The sequence below is a fragment of the Somniosus microcephalus genome, chromosome 16, assembly GCF_052327205.1.
Source record: "Somniosus microcephalus isolate GS21.2 chromosome 16, FLI_Smic_1.0, whole genome shotgun sequence".
Lineage (NCBI taxonomy): Eukaryota > Metazoa > Chordata > Chondrichthyes > Squaliformes > Somniosidae > Somniosus > Somniosus microcephalus.
Genome location: NC_141002.1, coordinates 7,926,873 through 7,952,323, shown reverse-complemented (window position 1 = coordinate 7,952,323; position 25,451 = coordinate 7,926,873). Strand labels below are relative to the sequence as shown.

Here is a 25,451-nt window from a genome sequence, read left to right as displayed (position 1 = left end):
AGATCGAAAGGAGGGCTGGGGAGGGAACAAAAGAAGGCAAATGGTATGTTGGCCTTCATTGCAAGAGGATTTGAATACAGGAGCAAGGATGTCTTATTACAGTTATACAGGGCCTTGGTGAGACCACACCTGGAGTACTGTGTGCAGTTTTGGTCTCCTTACCTAAGAAAGGATATACTTGCCATAGAGGGAGTGCGGCGAAGGTTCACCAGACTGATTCCTGGGATGGCAGGACTGTTGTATGAGGAGAGATTGGGTCGATTAGGCCTGTATTCAGTAGAGTTTAGAAGAATGAGAGGGGATCTCATTGAAATGTATAAAATTCTGACAGGGCTAGACAGGCTGGATGCAGGGTGGATGTTTCCCCTGGCTGGGGGGTCTAAAATGAGGGCTCACAGTCTCAGGATACAGGGTAGAACATTTAGGACTGAGATGAGAAATTTCTTCACTCAGAGGGTGGTGAACCTGTGGAATTCTCTACCACAGAAGGCTGTGGAGGCCAAGTCATTGAATATATTTAAGAAGGAGATAGATAGATTTTGAGACACAAAAGGCATCAAGGGGTATGGGGAGAGAGCGGGAATATGGTATTGAGATAGAGGATCAGCCGTGATCATACTGAATAGCGGAGCAGGCTCGAAGGGCCGAATGGCCTACTCCTGCTCCTATTTTTCTATGTTTCTATGTTTCTAGTTCCTCCCCAGGATGTACCTGCAAGCGGGGGGAGATCCTTCCTTCGGGCCCCGCCAGCGCCCTCCAGCTGTCCGACATTCCGCTCCCGCCCACAGGCCTGTTGCCGCTTCCCGCTGAGGTTCTTAAGAATAAATGCAGCTCCAGGTTGGGGTCACCTCCCTAGCCCAGGGTCCTGGGGCCGATTGTAGCGTCCCCACTTCTGCCCTGTTTGAGATCAGCTACGAACTGATGAGCTCACTGAGCCATCCGGTAGGGAGCTAGTAAGTAGATGTTTTAAACCGAATGCACTGGGTGAAGAGTCCCCTCTGTTCTCTTTTGGCCGGGGAATTTTAAAGCGGAGGATAGGGATCTTGTTTACAAAAAGCGATCAGAGGAATCTTCTACCTGGGAACCTGAGACCGAGTAGATCACATCAGTAGCTTCATCCACCTGGAGCAGTGTGAAGTGCTCATAGCCGGAGTGATCCTCTGGGATCGAGTAGACTTCTTTCCCAGTCAGTAGATTCCACAGACGCAGCGTATGGTCAAACGATCCTGATACAGCATGAGCCTTGTTGTGAATCACTTTGATGCACCGTACCTCAGCTATCACAGATAACAAATCACATTGATCAGCAGGGGTCACATTAAGAGCGTGATCCTGAATTCCCATGGGGTTTATCCCGATATCCCTCCGCAACTTTGTGTTCAGCCTAGGTTTGTCAACTGGTTGAATGTATTCCTGGATGTTTCATCACATGACCTCCTGCCTTTAATTGCCCCTCCCCCACAGTCCCACCATTGGTCGTCCGACATGTCCATCCTTGCTGCGCCCCGCCTTCCTGCTCCAATTAGAAAACATAGACTCTTCCTTAACCGATTGGATAATTTTTGACTGGCAGTTAAACAGCCTTTTATCCCATCTCCAATATTTTTATAACTAATAAACAGAAGTGTTCAAAGAAAATTTAAAAAACATAATTTTTTTAATGCCCTTATGATTTTTCCTGGGTTGCTTGCAGCAGTGCCCAGGAGATTAATCTTCAATTACTGGAGACTACAGACAATCCTGGAGGGTGGGCATCTCTAGTTCGGCCGGTTATACCATCTCTCCAGGGATTCCACCAATCTCTCACCGAAGTTATGGCAGAAATCATCTCAGCCCCAGGACATCGCTGCAGGAGTTCCTCAGGGCAGTGTCCTAGGCCCAACCATCTTCAATAGCTTCATCAATGACCTTCCCTCCATCATAAGGTCAGAGGTGGGGATGTTCGCTGATGACTGCAGTGTTCAGTGCCATTCACAACTCCTCAGATAATGAAGCAGTCCATGCCACATGCAACAAGACCTGGACAACATTCAGGCTTGGGCTGATAAGTGGCAGGTAACATTCGCGCCGCACAAGTGCTCGGCAATGACCATCTCCAACAAGAGAAAGTCTAACCACCTCCCCTTGACATTCAACGGCATTACCATCATCGAATCCCCCACCATCAACATCCTGGGGGACACCATTGAACAGAAACTTAACTGGGCCAGTCACATAAATACTGTGGCTACAAGAGCAGGTCAGAGGCTGGGTATTCTGCGGGGAGTGACTCACCTCCTGACTCTCCAAAGCCTTTCCACCATCTACAAGGCACAAGTCAGGAGTGTGTTGGAATACTCTCCACTTGCCTGGATGAGTGCAGCTCCAACAACACTCAAGAAGCTCGACACCATCCAGGACAAAGCAGCCCGCTTGATTGGCACCCCACCCACCAAATTAAACATTCACTCCCTCCACCACTGGTGCACCGTGGCTGCAGTGTGTACCATCTACAAGATGCACTGCAGCAACTCGCCAAGGCTTCTTCGGCAGCACCTCCCAAACACCTCCACCACCTAGAAGGACAAGGGCAGCAGGCGCATGGGAACACCACCACCTTCTCAAGGGCAATTAAGGATGGCCTTTAAATGCCAGCCTTGCCAGCGGCGCCCACATCCCATGAATGAATAAGAAAAAAAAATCCCTTCAGATATTCGGGGCCGATGTGTTTAGGGATTGGATGGCATAGTGGGTTAGAACCTGGCCTTTCCTTCCTGGGATCCTGCCCAGATATGATAAGTCAGTCTCAGTACAGCATAACTATACTGTGACAGTGGGTGGATAACCCAAAGCCACCTTGGGAATAATGCTAGCTTTTTTAATTGTCGCCCCTCCTCTTGTGAATTCTATGGTCACCAGTAGCCTTCAGCAACCTCAACTCACCAGCCTGCTGCTCTTCATAGGCAAACCTGGATGGAAAGTGCTGCCAGGCTATTTAACAAGGAGTTCTTCAGCACTATTTTCCATTAACATCTACACACGTGTACCTTCTAGCAAGAGCCAGCAGAAATGGGTCAGGAGCAGTTGATTCCCCCAGCCCCACCCCCCACCCCCACCCCCACCCTCCACCGCACCCCCACCCCCCACCCCCCACCCCCACCCCCACCGCACCCCCAACCCCCACCCCCCACCCCCACCCCCCACCGCACCCCCAACCCCACCCCAGCCCCCACCCCAGCCCCACCCCTCACACCCACCCCAGCCCCCAACCCCCTCCCCACCCCCTCCACCACCCCCAGCCCCACCCCCCACCCCCACCCTCTCCACCACCCCACCCCCAGCCCCACCCGCACCCCTCCACCACCCCAACCCCACCTCCCACTCCCAGCCCCAACCCCCACCACAAGCCCCACCCACAGCCCCACCCCCAGCCCCACCCCACCCCCTCCACCACCACCCACCCCCACCCCAGCCCCACCCCCACCCCCTCCACCACCCCCACCCCTCTGCCACCCCAACCCCACCCGCCACCCCCAGCCCCACCCCCCACCCCCACCACAAGCCCCACCCACACCCACAGCCCCACCCCCACCACCCCCAGCCCCACCCCCCACCACAAGCCCAACCCACTCCCACAGCCCCACCCCCACCCCCTCCACCACCCCCAGCCCCACCCCCTCCCCACCCCCACAACCAGCTCCACCCCCACCCCCTCCACCACCCCCACCCCCACCCCCAGCCCCACCCCCTCCACCACCCCCAGCCCGGTTTTCCCTCCCGCCCGCCGGCCAGGCTGCCGAGCAGGAAGCGGAGCTACAATATGTTATTAAGGCCCTGCCATTAAGATTGGCAGGAACTCTGCACCCCCAGTGTTGCCAGGTTCTTGGGCTGTTTCTGGCCTTCCCCACACCCCTCCCGCCTCCCTGTAAATATCGGGGCCTTCTTGTCAGCAACAAGCGCTCCCAGATTAAGTCCAGCATAGTTAGATACAGAGTAAAGTTCTTCAATAATGTGCCATGACCTTAGCCTCAAACAAAAAGCTTTACTGCACTTATGTGCCTTGTGGATGTTCCCCACCAATGGCTCAGAGGGTCATTCTCAACAGTCCTCTCTAGTTTCTCATCAGCTGCAAATACTCCATGCTTTTCTCCTTCCTATAACTCCACTGTGCCGAAAACAAGGCTCATCACAACAACTCCTGCTCTAACAGGACTTCAAAACTGTGCTCCTCACTCCCCTCCATCCTCCCTCCCTACAATCCTAGGCTTTTCAAACACTAGCTTGACCTCACCAAACCATTACTTGGTGATGTACCTCGTCTTCTCTGTAACTCTTTCCAACCTGGGTTGGCTCTTGATCTTTTTATTAAAAAAGCCTACACTATAGGATCTACCAAGAGCTGGGCTGGTAGGACCAAAACTCATGTAAGAGCCTTGCAGCCACATGAAAGGAGACATTTATCCTAGAGTTATAATGACAGTGCCAGCCAGACACTCTGTGGACTTCACTCTCTGCTCAATCTCAGATTTCAAAAAGTGGTAGGTAGTGTGCAAGTGGTCAAGCCATGAACAATGAGGCTCAATCCCTAATGGTAAAGCTTTTGATTTTCTAAACATTCAGCAAACAGAACATATTTTATTAACCAGCAGGTGTTATTAGCTCTTATTTGGTTTCAGGTCATGGTAGAATCATTAAAAGGAGTTCTGCCTCACCGGAATGACCTGTTAATGTGTGGATCACTTCGATATCCTGCAGGTTCCATACGATCATCGTTCCATCCTGTGAGCCCGCCACCAGTATGGTACAATCAGTACTCAGCTCCATCGCAGTGACACCTGTGGACAGAAGGGAATTGAAGGTTATGTAAGGACCCTGGAGATGCTACAGTAAAGATAGAGTTGACCGTCAGTGAGGTGACCCTCGCAACCAATGTACCTGATAATGCTACTGAGGGCCTTCCTTGAACCTGTGAGGAGGTATAAACAGTCAATAGAGGATTTGAAGAAGATTTCAGTAGATTGAAAGTTAGCAGGCTACATTGGACCTTGGTAAGGTGGTGGCACTATGATTTCACACCATGGTGGATGAAGAATGTTTGGAGGATGAATTATTTACAGCTCAGCTGGAACACGAAAGTTTAAAGAGTAGTGACCACAGCAATATTGATAAATGAGAGAGAGAACAAAGGTGATATAGAGCAAAGCTATTACTGATCCCTTGACATATAATACTTTTATTTTTTACTGAATTAAAGAGCCATTTATTGTGTGAAGAGGTTGACCACATACACTCCAGGGACATCAGGCAAAGGGAAAGACTGGTGTTCTTATGGTCAGACCTAATTGGGAGTTTTAAATTTAGCCCATGTTGGGTGAACCTGCTACAAGAATCAAGAGCACAGTAATCCATAGCATCTTCCATACAAAGATATGAATAGAATAAATGCAAAAAGTCCATTGGGCCCAAGAAACCTGCCCATCCAGACACAGTGTTATCACATGCAGGATTGACCCACCCCCGAACCATGCAAGCCTCTAGGAGAGGCAAGAATCCAGAGGGAAAAAACTACGGCTAATTCAGGAAAAAAAGGGAAATTCCATTGTGATTCCCTTGAGCACTCATTAATGAAAATGATGAACAGCAATGGTCCCAACATACAACCCTGTGACCAGTCCCCATTCAGATCAACTCCCATCGCCCTCTGCCCAGGAGAGCCCAACCTGTCACCGAACAACTAATAAGCATAGTATCCGTCCAATGGTCCCACGTTAGCTGATTTTAGCCAATAGCCTTCTATGTGGTATTTTCTGAAAGGTTTTTGGCAACCTAGCATTGACAGGAGTATCTTCACCCATTGTACTGGTCCATATCCTAGGACCCCAGCTGTTCACAAAATATATTAATGATCTGGACGAGGGAATTGGATGTAATATCTCCAAATTTGCAGGCGACACAAAGCTGGGTGGGAGGGTAAGCTGTGAGGAGGATGTCGTGAAACTCCAGTATGATTTGGACAGATTGGGTGATTGGGCAGAAACATGGCAAATGCACTATAATGTGGATAAATGTGAGGTTATCCACTTTGGTGGCAAAAACAGGAAGGCAGATTATTATTTGAATGGCAATAGATTGGGAGAAGGGGAAGTGCAAAGAGACCTGGGTGTTCTTGTGCACCAGTCGCTGAAGGTAAGCATGCAGGTGCAGCAGGCGGTTAAGAAGGCAAATGGTATGTTGGCCTTCGTAGCGAGAGGGTTCGAGTACAAGAACAAGGATGTCTTGCTGCAGTTGTACAGGGCCTTGGTGAGACCGCACCTTGAGTATTGTGTGCAGTTTTGGTCGCCTTACCTGAGGAAGGACGTTCTTGCCATGGAGGGAGTGCAGCGAAGATTCACCAGGCTGATACCTGGGATGGCAGGAATGACGTATGAGGAGAGATTGTGTCGATTGGGATTATACTCACTGGAGTTTAGAAGATTGAGAGGGGATCTCATCGAAACCTATAAAATTCTGTCAGGTCTGGACAGACTAGATGCAGGAAGGATGTTTCTGATGGCCGGGGAGTCCAGAACCAGGGGTCATAGTCTAAGGATAAGGGGTAAGCCATTTAGGACTGAAATGAGGAGGAATTTCTTCACCCAGAGAGTGGTGAACCTGTGGAATTCTCTGCCACAGAGGGCAGTGGAGGCCAGTTCATTAAATATATTCAAGAAGGAGTTGGATATATTTCTTAAGGCTAAAGGGATCAAGGGATATGGGGAGAAGGCAGGGACAGGGTACTGAATTTGAATGATCAGCCATGATCTCATTGAATGGCGGAGCAGGCTCGAGGGGCCGAATGGCCTACTCCTGCTCCTATCTTCTATGTTTCTATGTTTCCTCAAAGAACTCAATCAAGTTAATGAGGTAAATCTTCATTTCCTGAAGCCATGCTTGGAGTCCCTAATAAACACATAGGGGGCTCATTAATATCAACGCAATCCAGACAAAAATTTAGCCAAACCATCTCAAAAGATGGGGGAATTTTAAACATAAGTGAATTACGCCCAAAAGCACTCACGCTCGTGTTTTCTGTGATTCTTTTAGGCTGGCTCGAGATTCAATTTGCCCGAATCAGGCCTTGCCCTCAAGACTGGCCATGCCCCCCCGGTCAACATTGTGAGATTGCGCTAGTTCGGGAAGGCTCGTCAAATTGCACTGATTTTCTTAGGCAGACAGCATAGGCACTTTCTGAAAGTTTTTCATATAAAAAAATAATGAATTTACTAAGAAACTGACTAACGTACACCAATGAAACTATGAAATGGTTTGGTATAGTTCTTTAAGTCATTTTCAGTGATTTTAAATTGTGTTACTCACAGGTAGAGGACTGGACACCCTTATTAAAAGTGTTTATTTTTGGTGATAAATCTATTTCCAGCTGTATTAATAAAACTGCACCAGGTTACCACTCTTAAATACATTAGGGAGTACTTCTTAATGGAAGAAAATAAACGATTCCATACTATTACGCTGTCCGATTGCATTGGTTCGTAGAAGATTTTGCATTTGTGGTTATGCAAATTAATTTTAAGGGAAATTTGAAGCGTAACCGAACCAGCGCAATTTCAAGAGCATTTTGGCTGCAAATTCCCGATTACACCCAAAGCGGAAACTCAGCACAAAACTCTCAAAGTAATCATAAATCACATACTCTATAATACTTTCTGGAAGCTTCAATAAGATCATAAAATCATAGAATAGTACAGCACAGAAGGAGGCCATTCGGCCCATTGAGACTGCACCGGCTCTCTCTCTCGAAGAGCAATCCAGTTAGTCCCACTCCCCCGCTCTTTCCCCAAATCCCTGCAACTTTTTCTCCTGCAAGTAGTTATCCAATTCTCTTTTGAAGGGTACTATTGAATCTGTGTCCACCACACTATCAGGCAGTGCTTTCCAAATACTAACCACTTGTGTAGAAAAGATTTTCCTCATGTTGCCTCTGCTTCTTTTGTCAATCACCTTAAATCTGTGTCCTCTCGGTATCAACCCTACAGCCATTGGAAACAGTTTATCTTTATTTACTCTAACTAAACCCTTCATGATTTTAAACACCTCTATCAAATCTTCTCTTAGCCTTCACTGCTCCAAGGAGAACAACCCCAGCTTCTCTAGTCTATCCATATAACTTTAATCATTCATCCCTGGAACCATTCTAGTAAATCTCTTCCGCACCCTCTCCAAAGCCTTCACGTCCTTCCTAAAGTGTGGTGCCCAGGATTGGACACAATACTCCAGCTGGGGGTGAACTCGTGTTTTATATAGGTTTAGCAGAACTTCCGGACTGTTGTACTCTGCCTCTATTTATAAAGCCCATATGCTTTATTAACCTGTCCTGCCACCTTCAGAGATTTGTGCACAAACACCCTCAGGTCTCTCTGTTCTTGCACCCTCTTTAAAATTGTACCATTTAGTGTTTACGATCTCTCCTCATTCTTCCAACCAAAATATATCATCTCACACTTCTTAACATTGAATTTCATCTGCCATGTATCCACCCATTCCACCAGCCTGTCTGTGTCTTCTTGAAATCTATTATTATCATTCTCACTGTTTACTACACGTCTAAGTTTTGTGTCATCTGAAAACGTTAAAATTGTGCCCTGTGCCCCCAAGTCCAAGTCATTAATGTATATCAAAAACAGCAGTGGTCCTAATACTGAACCTTGGGGAACGCCACTGTATACCTCCCTCCAGTCTGAAAAACAGCCAGTCACCACAACTCTCTGTTTTCTGTCCCTTAGCCAATTTTGTATCTATGTTGCTACTGCTCCTTTCAACCCATGGGATTTAATTTTGCTAACAAGTCTAGTATGTGGTACTTTATCAAACACCTTTATCAAACACCTAATGAAAGTCCATATACACAACATCAACTACACTGCCCTCGTCCACCCTCTCTGTTACCTCATCAAAAAACTCAATCAAGTTAGTCAAACACGATTTGCCCTTAACAAATCCATGCTGGCTCTCCTTTATTAGTCCACGCTTGTTCAAGGGGCTGCTAATTTTCTCCCGGATTATTGTTTCTAAAAGCTTCCCCACCACCGACGTTAAACTATAATTGCCGGGTTTATCCTTCTCCCCTTTTTTGAACAAGGGTGTAACATTTACAATCCTCCAGTCCTTTGGCACCACCGCTGTTTCTAAGGAGGATTGGAAGATTGCGGCCAGCACCTCCACAATTTCTACCCTTACTTCCCTCAGCAATCTGGGATGCATCCCATCCGGACTGGGTGACTTATCCACTTTAATTACTGCCAGCCTTTCTAGTACCTTGTGGCGGTACCACTGGTTGTCCCTTACATTGAGACACATAATTCCCTTTAACTTACCTTACTGTATGTTTAACTTACCTTTTGGGGCCGTTGCCCTTTTAACTTACCTGTTGGGGCCATTGCCCTGTTAAGGCGCGCCCTAGCGCGCTGACGTCACGTCACGTATGACGTGATGTGCGTGCGCCGGCACAGCCCGGCCTAGCGTCTTCGGCCTCAACGGCCAGCCGACGGGAGCGACGCAATCTTCCGCTCCCGCGGCAAGCACCGGCACAGCCCGGCCTAGCGTCTTCGGCCTCAACGGCCAGCCGACAGGAGCGACGCAATCTTCCGCTCCCGCGGCAAGCACCGGCACAGCCCGGCCTCCCGACTTCGGCCTCAACGGCCAGCGACGCAATGACGCGCATCACGTGACGCCCTAAGCGCGGGAAATGCGAGCAACGTGATGACGTCACAACACAAATGCGATGACGTCATCACGCTCCCCACAGGACTGTGAACTCAGTCCTCGTGGAGTCCCCGCTGGGACAAGACCCATGACTCGGGAACAGTACCCGTGGATTGGAGGGTAGCTAATGTTACCCCAATATTTAAAAAGGGGGGTAGAGAGAAAGCAGGGAATTATAGACCAGTAAGCCTTACATCGGTTGTGGGCAAAATGCTAGAGTCCATTATTAAGGATAAAATAGCGGAGCACTTGACAAATGGGGAAAGGATCGGACAGAGTCAACATGGATTTACAAAGGGTAAATCGTGTTTGACTAATCTGCTGGAATTTTTTGAGGAAGTAACTGGTAAAATAGATGGGGGAGAGCCAGTGGATGTGGTGTACCTTGACTTCCAGAAAGCCTTCGATAAGGTTCCACACAAAAGATTATCATGCAAAATTAAGGCTCATGGAATTGGGGGCAAAGTATTAACGTGGATAGAGAACTGGCTGGCGGATAGAAAACAGAGAGTTGGAATAAACGGCTCGTTTTCGGAGTGGCAGGCAGTGACCAGCGGGGTGCCGCAAGGATCTGTCCTGGGACCCCAGCTGTTCGCAATATATATAAATGATCTGGATCAGGGAATTGGATGCAATATTTCCAAATTCGCTGACGACACTAAACTAGGAGGAGGGGTGGGCTCTGATGAGGATGTCAGGAGGCTACAGTGCGATTTGGACAGGTTGGGGGAATGGGCGGATACGTGGCAGATGCACTATAATGTGGATAAATGCGAGGTTATCCACTTTGGGGGTAAAAACAGGAGGGTAGATTATTATCTAAATGGCAATAGATTGGGAGATGGGGAAGTGCAGAGGGACCTGGGTGTTCTTGTGCACCAGTCACTGAAGGAGAGCATGCAGGTGCAACAGGCGATTAAGAAGGCAAATGGTATGTTGGCCTTCATATCAAGGGGGTTCGAGTATAGGAATAGGGATACCTTACTACAGCTGTACAAGGTGCTGGTGAGACCGCATCTGGAGTATTGTGTACAGTTTTGGTCGCCCCATCTGCGGAAGGATGTTCTTGCCATGGAAAGAGTGCAACGGCGATTCACCAGGCTGATACCTGGAATGGCGGGAATGACCTACGAAGAGAGATTAAATAGTTTGGGCTTGTACTCACTGGAGTTTAGAAGATTGAGAGGGGATCTCATCGAAACATATAAAATTATGGCAGGCCTGGACAGGCTGAATTCAGAGAGAATGTTTCCAATGGCCGGGGAGCACAGAACCAGGGGCCACAGTCTAAAAATAGCGGGCAAATCATTTAAAACAGAGATGAGGAAGAATTTCTTCACTCAAAGAGTGGTGAGCCTGTGGAATTCCCTGCCACAGAGGGCTGTGAAGGCTAATTCAATAAATATTTTCAAGAGAGAATTGGATATATTTCTGAAGGCTAAGGGGATTAAGGGTTACGGAGAAAAGGCGGGGACGGGGTACTGAACTGGTAAGATCAGCTATGATCTCAGACGAAGATCAGCCATGATCTCATTGAATGGCGGAGCAGGCTCGAAGGGCCGAATGGCCTACTCCTGTTCCTATCTCTATGTTTCTATGTTACACCACGGTGCTCCTACAGTCAGCCATCTTACCTGCCATCTTACCTGCTGTAATTAGCCTGTTCCTGGAAATAAACAACTTATTTATAGTTCGTCGAAGTCAAACTCTCTTATTTAGTGGCGATCTACACGAACCGCTACAACCTCCTGTTTATCTATTTTTATCTCATCCAGTATCCCGGCTACCTCATTGTTTACTGTAGCTTTGGCAAAGTCCATTTCCTTGGTAAACACTGATACAAAGTACTCACTTAGTACCTTAGCTATGCCTTCTGCCTCCACCAATAGATCTCCATTTTGGTCCTGAATCGGCCCCACTGCTCCTCTGACAAGCCTTTTACTGTTAATGTGCCTTAGGAAGACCTTTGGATTCCCTTTTATGTTAACCGTCAATCTATTCTCGTACTGTCTCTTTGCTCCCTTATTTCCTTTTTCACTTCTCCTCTGTACTTTTTATATTCAGCCTGATTCTCCCTTGTGTTGGCCCAGTAATTCCTCTCCCAACGCATGAGTACGGACGGGGTACTCACGCGTGTGCCCGGAGGAATTGCCGGTTTTCAGCATGCACAGCGCATGCGGGGAAAACCGGCATTTCCGCTCCTCTGACCCAAGGGGTTAAGAGGCTGAACGCGTGCGCGCAGGAGTCTGCGCCTGCGACTTGGATTTCCTTTATTTTTAGAGAGTTGCGCATGTGTAAAGGCCTCCGGTTTTTATGCATTGAAAAACCACACGTAAGTACTGTACTTAGTTTTACAGGTAAGTGGTCTATTAATACAATTTATAAAAAAAATTTCTACAGGTTTATTATTTTTAAAGAATTTACAGTAAGGTAAGTTTAGATTTAGCCCCGATTTTTTATATAATAATTTTTTTCAAATTTTAAAATTATTGTTTAAAATAGTTTTTTACAGTTATTTATGGTTCATTTAAGTAGTGCGATGTTTTTTTAAATTTTCTTTCAAGTTTAAGTAGTGTTTTGGGGCCAGGAGTTTTCATGAGTTTGACAGCTCTTACTGTCAAACTCATGAATGAACTTTTGCAACCTCCCATTGGTTGCCCTGTGCTCACGTGATCCCAGCCGGCTCATCGCACTAAGTACGCCGCTGGGTCACGCACGCACAGCGCGGCAGGACCTCAAGCGGGCCAGTGAGAGGAAATGCAATGCGGGCCACGATTCAAATGTCAGCGCGCCGGGTAAGTGCACATCGGGGGCTTGCACGCGCGGCAAGCTCCCGATCCTAATTTCAGGGCCATTATCATGCTGACATCTATCATATGCGCCCCTTTTTCTGTTTCATTGTGCTTAGCAAGGGAGTAATAAACCATTAACATTGGATCAATTGCCACAAAAAATGCTCACTTTGGGGAGTGGTTTGGGATGCAACTCCTCCGGCCCAGCACATGAAAAGGCTCACAGCTCTATGTACTCCCATGGGCCATTCCAAATATTGAAAGATTCTGATCCTTTAAGGCCTCACTATAAGTACAGAACCTGGAGTGTACCTTTGCTGAACCCGGTCAGTGTTGTCCGTAGTGGCCCACCAGGGGGCTGGAAGAAGCCACATAGTGGAGTGAGGATTGGGTTGGGGCACATAGCACACCATTTCCTGCATTGCTGACATAGCTCGCCGATCATTGGGTAAGAACCCTTGAAGAAATCGAGACGTGCCAACATCTCTATGTACAGGACACTCTGGTCTACAAAGAAAATACAAAATGACAGTTTATTCAACATTACTGAGATAATTTTACAGTTAAGACCTGATCATGTAGATGTGGGCTGTCCTCCACTAAGGAAATCAGCTCCAAATTAAAGAACATTCTTATCACAACTATGTTATTATTTTCTCAGGGCATCAGCATGAGAATTAACCCATTCCATTCTCCATGGGAGTGTTAACCCATTCCATTCTCCATGGGAGTGTTAAACCATTCCATTCTTGATGGGAGTATTAACCCATTCCATTCTCCATGGGAGTATTAACCCATTCCATTCTCCATGGGAGTATTAACCCATTCCATTCTCCATGGGAGTGTTAAACCATTCCATTCTTGATGGGAGTATTAACCCATTCCATTCTCCATGGGAGTATTAACCCATTCCATTCCTGATGGGAGTGTTAACCCATTCCATTCTTGATGGGACTATTAACCCATTCCATTCTCCATGGGAGTATCAACACATTCCATTCGTTCGGGCAAGTGGGAGGTGAGGGGGTGCTTGTTGCTCTGTTTTGCTTCCCTCTCTCAGGCTAATCCAACACTGCGGACGTGGAGCAGTGAGACAATTCAACCGGATAGGTCCCCCAGACAGCTTCCACGAGGGAGGTTGGTGATCAACTGGTTGGTAGGTTCTCTTCCTTCTCTTCTATACCTTTAAGTTGGCAAGTCCTATTAAATAGTGGTGTAATATTGTCATCTATATCGGGCAGAGGGTCTTCATAATTAATAATAAGAAATTTAATTAATTACACAGATATGGGTGAACAGGTGATGTGTCACTGTTGCGAAATGTGGGAGCTGGTGGACCCCATTGAGGCTCACGGTGATTACATTTGCGATAAGTGTTTGCTGCTAGAAGAACTCAAGCTCCATGTTAAAGAGCTTGAGACCGAGCTTCAGACACTGTGGCACATCAGGGAGGGGGAGAAGTTCCTGGACTCTATGTTTTAGGAGGTGGTCACACCTATGAAATTAATTACTGCAGATGTAGTCCGTGGTCAGGGACAGGACGGTGTGACTACGAGTGAGGAAGGTACAGGGATCCAGGATGTAGTGTTGAAGGAGCCGCAGCCCTTGCTCTTGTCAAGCAGGATTGAGGTTCTTACTCCCTGTGAGGGCAGGAGTGGGGACTGCAGGGAGGATGAGCAACCTGGCCACAGCACCGTGGTGCAGGGGGCCATTCAAGTGGAGGGAGTAAAAAGAAATGTTGTAGTGATAGGGGATAGTATCATTAGGGGGATAGATAGGGTTCTCTGCAGTCAAGAGCGGGAGTCCCGAAGGCTGTGTTGCCTGCCCGGTGCCAGGGTTAAGGACATCTCTTCTGGGCTGGAAAGAAACTTGGAGTGGGAGGGGGAGGATCCAGTTGTCGTGGTCCATGTTGGTACAAACGACGTAGATAGGACAAGGAAGAAGGTTCTGTTAAAGGAGTATGAGCAGCTAGGGGTCAAATTAAAAAACAGAACCTCAAGGGTAATAATCTCTGGGTTATTACCTGAGCCACGAGTGAATTTGGCTAGGATAAATAAAATTAAAGAGTTAAATGCGTGGCTCAAAGACTGGTGTGGGAGAAATGGGTTTTGCTTCTTGGGACACTGGCACCAGTACTGGGACAGGAGGGAGCTGTTCTGTTGGGACGGACTGCACTTGGCCAGTGCTGGGACTAGAGTCCTGGCGAATCATATAACTAGGGCTGTAGAGAGGGCTTTAAGCTAATTAGTGGGGGGGAGAGGTTTCTAGAGAGCAAATAACAGAAATGACAATGGAGAAGGTCATAGACTTAAGTAGCAGTGGAGGAATTAAAAAACAGAACGTGTCAGGAAGGGACAGAAGGTATGGAGTAAAAGGTAAAGTAGTAAAAGGGGAAAAAACAGGAACTAAGTGTCACAAAACATATTTGAAAGTTCTTTATCTGAATGCACGTAGCATTCGTAACAAAATGAATGAGTTAACGGCACAAATAACTACATATGGGTATGATCTTGTGGCCATTACAGAAACATGGCTGCAGGGTGACCATGACTGGGAATTAAACATACCAGGTTATTTAACAATCAGGAAGGACAGGCAGGAAGGGAGGGGAGGTGGGTGGCTATGTTAATAAAGGAAGGAATCACTATAATACAGAGAAATGATATTGGGTCAAAGGAGCAGGATAGTGAAACAGTTTGGGTAGAGATAAGGAATAATAAGGGGAAAAAAACACTAGTGGGCGTAGTCTATAAGCCTCCGAACAGTTGCAACTCTGTTGGACGGAGTATTAATCAGGAAATAGTTGAGGCTTGTAATAAGGGAACAGCTATAATTATGGGGGATTTTAACTATCATATTAACAGGACAAATGAAACTGGGCAGAGCAGCCTTGAGGAGGAGTTCTTTGAGTGTATTAGGGATGGGTTTCTTGAGCAGTATGTAACTGAACCAACCAGGGGGCAAGCAACCTTAGATTTGGTCCTGTGTAATGAGACAGGATTAATTAAAAATGTCCTAGTAAAGGATCCCCTTGGAATGAGTGACCATAACATGGTTGAATTCCATATTCAAGTAGAGGGTGAGAAGGTTGGATCTCAAACAAGCGTGCTGAGCTTGAATAAATGCTCTCCTACTGACACTTCCACCACTTACCCGACTACATTCCCTAGAATTAGGTCCAGTACCACCCCCTCTTTTGTAGGACTTTCTACATGTTGGCTCAAAAAGCTCTCCTGGATGCAGTTTAAGACTAACTTGGCAGGGGGCTGGGATACAGAGTGGAGCTATAGTAGGGGGTGATTTACAGCCAAATATGGAGGAAAAAACAAGTCAGCTGGGAAGGCAGAGCAAATATGGGAAGGCAAAAGGGAATATGGCAAGGCTGGAAGGCATTTATTTTAATGCAAGGAGTCTTGCAAATAAGGTGGTTGAACTGAAGTTGTTGTTGAACACATTGGAGTATGATATTGTTGCTATCACAGAGACATGGTTGAGGGAGGGTCAGGACTGGCAGCTCAATATTCCGGGGTATAGAATCTTCAGGCGAGACAGAGGGGGGTGTAAAAGGGGAGGGGGTGTTGCAATATTAATTAAGGAGTCAATTACTGCTGTAAGGAGGGATGATATATTAGCGGGTTCCTCTAATGAGGCCATATGGGTAGAACTTAAAAACAAAAAGGGGGCAAGCACTTTGCTGGGAGTGTACTATAGGCCCCCAAACAGTCAGGGGGAGATAGAGGAACAGATATGTAGGCAAATCATAGAGTCATAGAGTCATAGAGTTATACAGCACAGAAAGAGGCCCTTCGGCCCATCGTGTCTGCGCCGTCCATCAAGCCCTGTCCAATCTAATCCCATTTTCCAGCATTTGGTCCATAGCCTTGTATGCAATGGCATTTCAAGTGCTCATCCAAATGCTTCTTGAATGTTGTGAGGGTTCCTGCCTCTACCACCCTTTCAGGCAGTGAGTTCCAGACTCCAACCACCCTCTGGGTGAAAAAGTTCCTCCTCAAATCCCCTCTAAACCTCCTGCCCCTTACCTTGAATCTATGCCCCCTTGTTATTGACCCCCCTACTAAGGGGAAAAGTTCCTCTTTATCTACCCTATCTATGCCCCTCATCATTTTGTACACCTCAATCAGGTCCCCCCTCAGCCTTCTTTGCTCCAAGGAAAACAACCCCAGCCTGTTTAGTCTTTCTTCATAGCTGAGGCGCTCCATCCCAGGTAACATCCTGGTGAATCTTCTCTGCACCCTCTCCAAAGCAATCACATCCTTCCTATAGTGAGGCGACCAGAACTGCACACAGTACTCCAGCTGTGGCCTTACCAGCATTTTGTACAGCTCCATCATAACCTCCCTGCTCTTATATTCTATGCCTCGGCTAATGAAGGCAAGTATCCCATATGCCTTTTTAACCGATAGCAAAATACTGCAGATGTTGGAAATCCGAAATAACAACAGAAAATGCTGGAAAAACTCAGCAGGTCAGGCAACATCCGTGGAGAGAAATTTGAGTTGACGTTTCGGGTTTGACCCTTCTTCAAAACTGGAGAGAAAAGGAACTAGATCGAAGGCAGGGCTGCGATCGGACAAAAGAATAAAAGAACCAAAAGAAGTAAAAGAGATTAGAAGCTAGACGAGATGGTAATAGGCTGGGATTAGGTGTAAAGTGTACTGGCAGGGCAGAAGATAGCTGCCAGGTGTGAGAGAGAAACAAAAGGAAAGGGGGGGGGAGGAAAGGAGTGGAAAAATATAAGTAAAAATGAAATAGGGGCCGAGGTTATGATCTGAAATTGTTGAACTCGATATTGAGACCGGAAGGCTGCAGAGTGCCTAATCGGAAGATGAGGTGCTGTTCCTCGAGTTTACGTTGAGCTTCCGTGGAACAGTACAAGAGGCCAAGGACGGTGAGGTTTTGATCCGCTGCCTTCAGGGATCTATGTACATGTACACCAAGGTCCCTCTGACCCTCTGTGCTTCCTAGGGCCCTACCACTCATTGTGTATTCCCTTGCCTTATTTGTCCGTCCAAAATGCATCACCTCGCACTTTTTAGGGTTAAATTCCATTTGCCACTTTTCCGCCCATCTGACCAACCCGTTTATATCGTCCTGTAGCCTGAGGCTTTCCTCCTCGCAATTTACCACCCCACCAATTTTCGTGTCATCTGCGAACTTACTGATCATACCTTTTACATTCTCATCCAAATCATTTATGTAGATCACAAACAGCAAGGGACCCAGCACCGATCCCTGAGGTACCCCACTGGACACAGGCTTCCAGTCACAAAAGCAACCTTCGACCATCACCCTCTGCCTCCTGCCACTCAGCCAGTTTAGGATCCAACGTGCCAAGGCACCCTGGATCCCATGGGCTCTTACCTTCTTGACCAGTCTCCTATGTGGGACTTTGTCAAAAGCCTTACTGAAGTCCATGTATACCACATCCACAGCATTTCCCTCATCCACACACCTAGTCACCCCCTCGAAAAATTCAATCAGATTGGTCAGGCATGATTTACCCTTGACAAAGCCATGCTGACTATCCCCGATTAATCCTTGCCTCTCCAAGTGGAGACTAATTTTGTCCCTCAGAATTTTTTCCAATAATTTCCCTACCACAGATGTTAGGCTCACTGGCCTGTAATTCCCTGGTTTATCCCTGCTACCCTTCTTGAATAATGGTACTACGTTAGCTGTTCTCCAGTCCTCTGGTACATCCCCTGTGGCCAGAGAGGTTCTGAAAATTTGTGTCAGAGCCCCTGCAATCTCCGCCTTTGCCTCACACAGCAGCCTGGGATACATCTCGTCCGGGCCTGGGGATTTATCCACTTTTTGGCCTGCTAAAACCGCTAGTACCTCCTCCCTCTCGATGCTAATATGTTCAAGTATATCACAGTCCCCTTGCCAACAATCTCAGAGAAGTGCGAAAATAATAGGGTAATAATAGTGGGGGATTTCAACTTCCCCAATATTCATTGGGATAGTCAGAGTGTGAAAGGCTTAGAGGGTGCAGAATTCTTAAAGTGCATCCAGGAGAGCTTTTTGAGCCAACATGTAGAAAGTCCTACAAGAGAGGGAATGTAGCCGGGCAAGTGGTGGAAGTGTCAGTAGGAGAGCATTTTGGCGACAGTGACCATAATTCGGTGAGATTTAAGGTGGTCATGGAAAAAGACAAAGACGGCCCGGAAATAAGGATTCTAAATTGGGGGAAGGCCGGTTTTAATATGATAAGGCAGGATCTGGCCAAAGTGGACTGGGATCAGCTACTTATAGGAAAATCCACATCAAAGCAGTGGGAGACTTTCAGAAGGGAAATAGAGAGAGTACAATGCCAACATGTTCCCGTAAAGGTCAAGGGTGGGACCAACAAGCAAAGGGAACCTTGGATGACAAGGGATATACAAAATCGCATTAGGAAAAAAAGGGGGGCTTTTGGCAGTTACAAAAGACTAAAGACGGAGGAAGCCCTAGAGGAGTATAAAAAGTGCAGGGGCATACTTAAAAAAGAAATTAGGAGAGCGAGGAGGGGCCATGAAATAACACTGGCGAGCAAAATAAAGGAAAATCCTAAGATGTTTTATAAGTATATTAAGATCAAGAGGATAACCAGGGAAAGGGTAGGGCCCATTAGGGACCAAAGTGGCAATCTGTGTGTAGAGCCAGATGATGTAGGCGGGGTTTTAAATGAATTTTTTGCATCTGTGTTCACTATGGAGAAAGACGATGTAGACATAGAAATCGGGCAAGGGGACTGTGATATACTTGAACATATTAGCATCGAGAGGGAGGAGGTACTAACGGTTTTAGCAGGCCAAAAAGTGGATAAATCCCCAGGCCTGGACGAGATGTATCCCAGGCTGCTGTGTGAGGCAAAGGAGGAGATTGCAGGGGCTCTGACACAAATTTTCAGAACCTCTCTGGCCACGGGATGTACCAGAGGACTGGAGAACAGCTAACGTAGTACCATTATTCAAGAAGTGTAGCAGGGATAAACCAGGGAATTACAGGCCAGTGAGCCTAACATCTGTGGTAAGGAAATTATTGGAAAAAATTCTGAGGGACAAAATTAGTCTCCACTTGGAGAGGCAAGGATTAATCGGGGATAGTCAGCATGGCTTTGTCAAGGGTAAATCATGTCTGACCAATCTGATTGAATTTTTCGAGGGGGTGACTAGGTGTGTGGATGAGGGAAATGCTGTGGATGTGGTGTACATGGACTTCAGTAAGGCTTTTGACAAAGTCCCGCATAGGAGACTGGTCAAGAAGGTAAGAGCCCATGGGATCCAGGGTGCCTTGGCACGTTGGATCCTAAACTGGCTGAGTGGCAGGAGGCAGAGGGTGATGGTCGAAGGTTGCTTTTGTGACTGGAAGCCTGTGTCCAGTGGGGTACCTCAGGGATCGGTGCTGGGTCCCTTGCTGTTTGTGATCTACATAAATGATTTGGATGAGAATGTAAAAGGTATGATCAGTAAGTTCGCAGATGACACGAAAATTGGTGGGGTGGTAAATTGCGAGGAGGAAAGCCTCAGGCTACAGGACGATATAAAAGGGTTGGTCAGATGGGCGGAAAAGTGGCAAATGGAATTTAACCCTGAAAAGTGTGAGGTGATGCATTTTGGACGGACAAATAAGGCAAGGGAATACACAATGAGTGGTAGGACCCTAGGAAGTACAGAGGGTCAGAGGGACCTTGGTGTACATGTACATAGATCCCTGAAGGCAGCGGAACAGGTAGATAAGGTGGTTAAAAAGGCATATAGGATACTTGCCTTCATTAGCCGAGGCATAGAATATAAGAGCAGGGAGGTTATGATGGAGCTGTACAAAACGCTGGTAAGGCCACAGCTGGAGTACTGTATGCAGTTCTGGTCGCCTCACTATAGGAAGGATGTGATTGCTTTGGAGAGGGTGCAGAGAAGATTCACCAGGATGTTACCTGGGATGGAGCGCCTCAGCTATGAAGAAAGACTAAACAGGCTGGGGTTGTTTTCCTTGGAGCAAAGAAGGCTGAGGGGGGACCTGATTGAGGTGTACAAAATGATGAGGGGCATAGATAGGGTAGATAAAGAGGAACTTTTCCCCTTAGTAGGGGGGTCAATAACAAGGGGGCATAGATTCAAGGTAAGGGGCAGGAGGTTTAGAGGGGATTTGAGGAGGAACTTTTTCACCCAGAGGGTGGTTGGAGTCTGGAACTCACTGCCTGAAAGGGTGGTAGAGGCAGGAACCCTCACAACATTCAAGAAGCATTTGGATGAGCACTTGAAATGCCATTGCATACAAGACTATGGACCAAATGCTGGAAAATGGGATTAGATTGGACAGGGCTTGATGGACGGCGCAGACGCAATGGGCCGAAGGGCCTCTTTCTGTGCTGTATAACACTATGACTCTATGGCCTAGAAATTCAGTTTGGGCCCGCCAGCTTGCTTGCGGCCAGAAGTTACCGCTGCGCGCGGAGCCACTTGCGCCCGCCGGAAATTCAGTTTGCGCGCCCCAAGTCGAAGGCGGCCGCTATTCAAGGGTGTGGCCGCCCCCGCTTGGGGCGCTGAAACTGAATTTCGGCGCGCTAGGTGCCGCAGTGCCACCCGCTGCGGAGCGGCAGGCTGCGGTACTGCAGGCCTTGTTCCCTCTCTTAAGGGGGAGGTGCCTGCAACAGCGAGATCGCCGCTCGCTAGTACCGGCAAATGAGCCCGGCACCACGGAGAAGTGCCGGGCTCCCGGAAAACTGCCGGCAATGCCGCGGGGGGGGGCGTGGAGGAGGCCGGGGAAGGAGGTGCGTGCAGGCGGCCGCCGAAAAAGCGGCCGGCCGCACCTCCACCTTAACTCGCCCCACTAACGCTACAGGACGGCCCCGTTCTCTGAACGTTGTTTGCGGCCGCTGCGGAAGAGGCGGCCGCTACTCAATATGGCGGTCGAGCTGGTATCGGGGCGGTAGCGGGGCACTGCGCACACCAATGACGTCATCGGTGGCGGCGCAGCGCTACTGGCTAACGCCGCCATTACCGCAGTGCTGAATATCGGCGAAATCTCAGCAACTGGCGCAAAAGCCCTCTTTGGGTGAAAAGTGGGCGCAAAGCCTACTGAATTTCTAGCCCTATGACTCTAAAGGAGACTATGAAGGTATGAGAGCGGAATTGGTTAGAGTGGACTGGGAAAATAGATTAAAGGGTAAGACGGTACATGATCAGTGGTGTACATTTAAGGAGTTATTTTACAACTTCCAAAAAATATATATTCCACTGAGGAAAAAAGGGTGTAAAAGAGAGTATAGCCATCCGTGGCTAAGTAAAGTAATTAGGGATAGTATCCGACTAAAAACAAGGGCATATAAGGTAGCCAAATCTAGTGGGAAGATAGAAGATTGGGAAGTCTTTAAAAGACAGCAAAAAATAACTAAAAAATTGATTAAGAAAGGGAAGATAGATTATGAAAGTAAATCAGCAAAAAATATAAAAACGGATAGCAAAAGTTTCTATAGTTATATAAAAAGAAAAAGGGTGGCTAAAGTAAATGTTGGTCCCTTAGAGGATGAGACTGGGAAATTAATGGTGGGAAACATGGAGATGGCATTAACGCTGAACAAATATTTTGTATCAGTCTTTACGGTAGAGGACACTAAGAATATCCCAACACTGGACAAACAGGGGGCTCTACGGGGAGAGGAGCTAAATACAATTAAAATCACTAAGGAAGTGGTACTTGGTAAAATAATGGGACTTAAGCCGGATAAATCCCCTGGACCTGATGGCTTACATCCTAGGGTCTTGAGGGAAGTGGCGGTAGGGATTGTGGATGCATTGGTAATAATTTTCCAAAACTCCCTGGACTCAGCAAAGGTCCCGGCAGATTGGAAAACTGCTAATGTAACACCCTTATTTGAAAAGGGTAGTAGGCAGAAGGCTGGAAACTATAGACCTGTTAGCCTAACATCTGTGGTTGGTAAAATGTTAGAGTCCATTATTAAGGAGACAGTAACGGGACATTTGGATAAACATAATTTAATAGGACAAACTCAGCATGGTTTCATGAAGGGGAAGTCATGTTTGACAAATTTGCTTGAGTTCTTTGAGGAAGTAACATACAGGGTGGATAAAGGAGAACCAGTGGACATAGTGTATTTAGACTTTCAAAAGGCATTTGACAAGGTGCCACACAAAAGATTATTGCTCAAGATAAAAAATCACGGGATTGGGGGTAATATTCTGGCATGGGTGGAGAATTGGCTCTCTAACAGAAAGCAGAGAGTTGGGATAAATGGTTCATTCTCAGACTGGCAATCAGTAACTAGTGGTGTTCCGCAGGGGTCAGTGCTGGGTCCCCAACTGTTTACAATCTATATTAACGATTTGGAGGAGGGGACCGAGTGTAACATATCAAAGTTTGCAGATGATACAAAGATGGGAGGGAAAGTAGTGAGTGAGGAGGACATAAAAAACCTGCAAAGTGACATAGACAGGCTAAGTAAGTGGGCAGAGATTTGGCAGCTGGAATACAATACTGGAAAATGTGAGGTTATGCACTTTGGCAGGAAAAATCATAGAGCAAGTTATTATCTTAATGGCAAGAAACTGGAAAGTACTGAAGTACAAAGGGATCTGGGGGTCCTGGTGCACGAAACTCAAAAAGTTAGTATGCAGGTGCAGCAAGTGATCAAGAAGGCCAGTGGAATGTTGGCTTTTATTGCTAGGGGGATAGAATATAAAAACAGGGAGGTATTGCTGCAGTTATACAAGGTATCGGTGAGACCGCACCTGGAATACTGCATACAGTTTTGGTGTCCATACTTAAGAAAAGACATACTTGCTCTCGAGTCAGTACAAAGAAGGTTCGCTCGGTTAATCCCGGGAATGAGGGCGTGGTCATATGAGGAGAGGTTGAGTAGATTGGGACTCTACTCATTGGAGTTCAGAAGAATGAGAGGCGATCTTATTGAAACATATAAGATTGTGAAGGGGCTTGATCGGGTGGATGCGGTGAGGATGTTCCCAATGATGGGTGAAACTAGAACTAGATGGCATATTCTTAAAATAAGGGGCTGCTCTTTCAAAACTGAGATGAGGAGAAACTTCTTCACTCAGAGGGTGGTAGGTTTGTGGAATTTGCTGCCCCAGAACGCTGTGGAAGCTACATCATTAAATAAATTTAAAACAGAAATAGATAGTTTCCTAGAAGTAAAGGGAATTAAGGGTTACGGGGAGCAGGCAGCAAATTGGACATGAGTCTAGGTTCGGAATGGTCATGGCCCTGTGGGTAGTGGAGAGAGCCCAGGGGCCGTGTAGCCTGGTTCTGTTCCTACTTCTTGTGTTCTAATTCTGTGTTAGATTTCAGGAGATGGTTTTATTCCTGTTCCTGGCTGGGGTGGAGATCGCCTTTACAGAAGCTAAGTACTGTAGAAAATATAGGGACAGAGTGATCTCCTGGAAGAGTTTCGATCACCTAGATGGGTCGGAGAGGAATTTCCCAGATTTTTTCTCCGAAATTGGCCATTGGGTTTTTTATCTGGCTTTTCGCCTCTTCCGGGGGATCACATGGGTTCAGGTGGGATGGAGAGTGATAGAAGATTTGAGGTTAGGATCAGATCAGCCATGATCTTATTGAATGGTGGAGCAGGCTCGAGGGGCCGATTGGCCTACTCCTGCTCCTATTTCTTATGTTCTTATGTTCTTATTCTTCATGGGAGAAATAACCCATTCCATTCTCAATGGGAGTGTTAACCCATTCCATTCTGAATGGGAGTGTTAACCCATTCCATTCTTGAAGGGAGAATTAACACATTCCATTCTTGATGGGAGAATTAACACATTCCATTCTTGATGGGAGTATTAACCCATTCCATTCTCGATGGGAGTATTAACCCATTCCATTCTCCATGGGAGTATTAACCCATTCCATTCTTGATGGGAGTATTTACCCATTCAATTCTCGATGGGAGTATTAACCCATTCCATTCTCCATGGGAGTATTAACGCATTCCATTCTCCATGTGGGTATTAACCCATTCCATTCTTGATGGGAGTATTAACTCATTTCATTCTTGATGGGAGTATTAACCCATTCCATTCTTGATGGGAGTATTAACCCATTCCATTCTTGATGGAAGTATAAACCCATTCCATTCTCCACGGGAGTATTAACCCATTCCATTCTCCATGGGAGTATTAACCCATTGCATTCTCCATGGGAGTATTAATCCATTCCATTCTTGATGGGAGTATTAACCCATTCCATTCTCCATGGGAGTATTAACGCATTCCATTCTCCATGTGGGTATTAACCCATTCCATTCTTGATGGGAGTATTAACCCATTCCATTCTTGATGGGAGTATTAATCCATTCCATTCTTGATGGGAGTATTAACCCATTCCATTCTCCATGGGAGTATTAACCCATTCCATTCTCCATGGGAGTATTAATCCATTCCATTCTTGATGGGAGTATTAACCCATTCCATTCTTGATGGGAGTATTAACCCATTCCATTCTTGATGGGAGTATTAACCCATTCCATTCTTCATGGGAGTATTAACCCATTCCATTCTCCATGGGAGTATTAACCCATTCCATTCTCCATGGGAGTGTTAACCCATTCCATTCTTGATGGGAGTATTAACCCATTCCATTCTCCATGGGAGTATTAACCCATTCCATTTTCCATGGGAGCATTAACCCATTCCATTCTCCATGGGAGTATTAACCCATTCCATTCTCCATGGCAGTATTAACCCATTCCATTCTCAATGGGAGTATTAACCCATTCCATTCTCCATGGGAATGTTAACCCATTCCACTCTCCATGGGAGTATTAACCCATTCCATTCTCCATGGGAGTATTAACCCATTCCATTCTCCATGGGAGTATTAACCCATTCCATTCTCCATGGGAGTATTAACCCATTCCATTCTCCAAGGGAGTATTAA

The 25,451-nt window shown here is 46.8% G+C and overlaps 1 protein-coding gene across 1 annotated transcript in view; it reads right to left on the bottom strand.

Moving 5' to 3' along the window:
- The window catches only part of nwd1 (NACHT and WD repeat domain containing 1), a 195,135-nt gene that overhangs the window by 75,628 nt on the left and 94,056 nt on the right, over positions 1-25,451 (bottom strand). The window contains exons 11-13 of the mRNA XM_086008577.1: positions 12,843-13,037; positions 4,692-4,814; positions 1,078-1,277 (exon numbers count right to left, since the gene is read on the bottom strand). Of these exons, the coding sequence (XP_085864703.1) occupies positions 1,078-1,277; positions 4,692-4,814; positions 12,843-13,037 (518 nt within the window). The remainder of the gene's footprint in view (positions 1-1,077; positions 1,278-4,691; positions 4,815-12,842; positions 13,038-25,451) is intronic.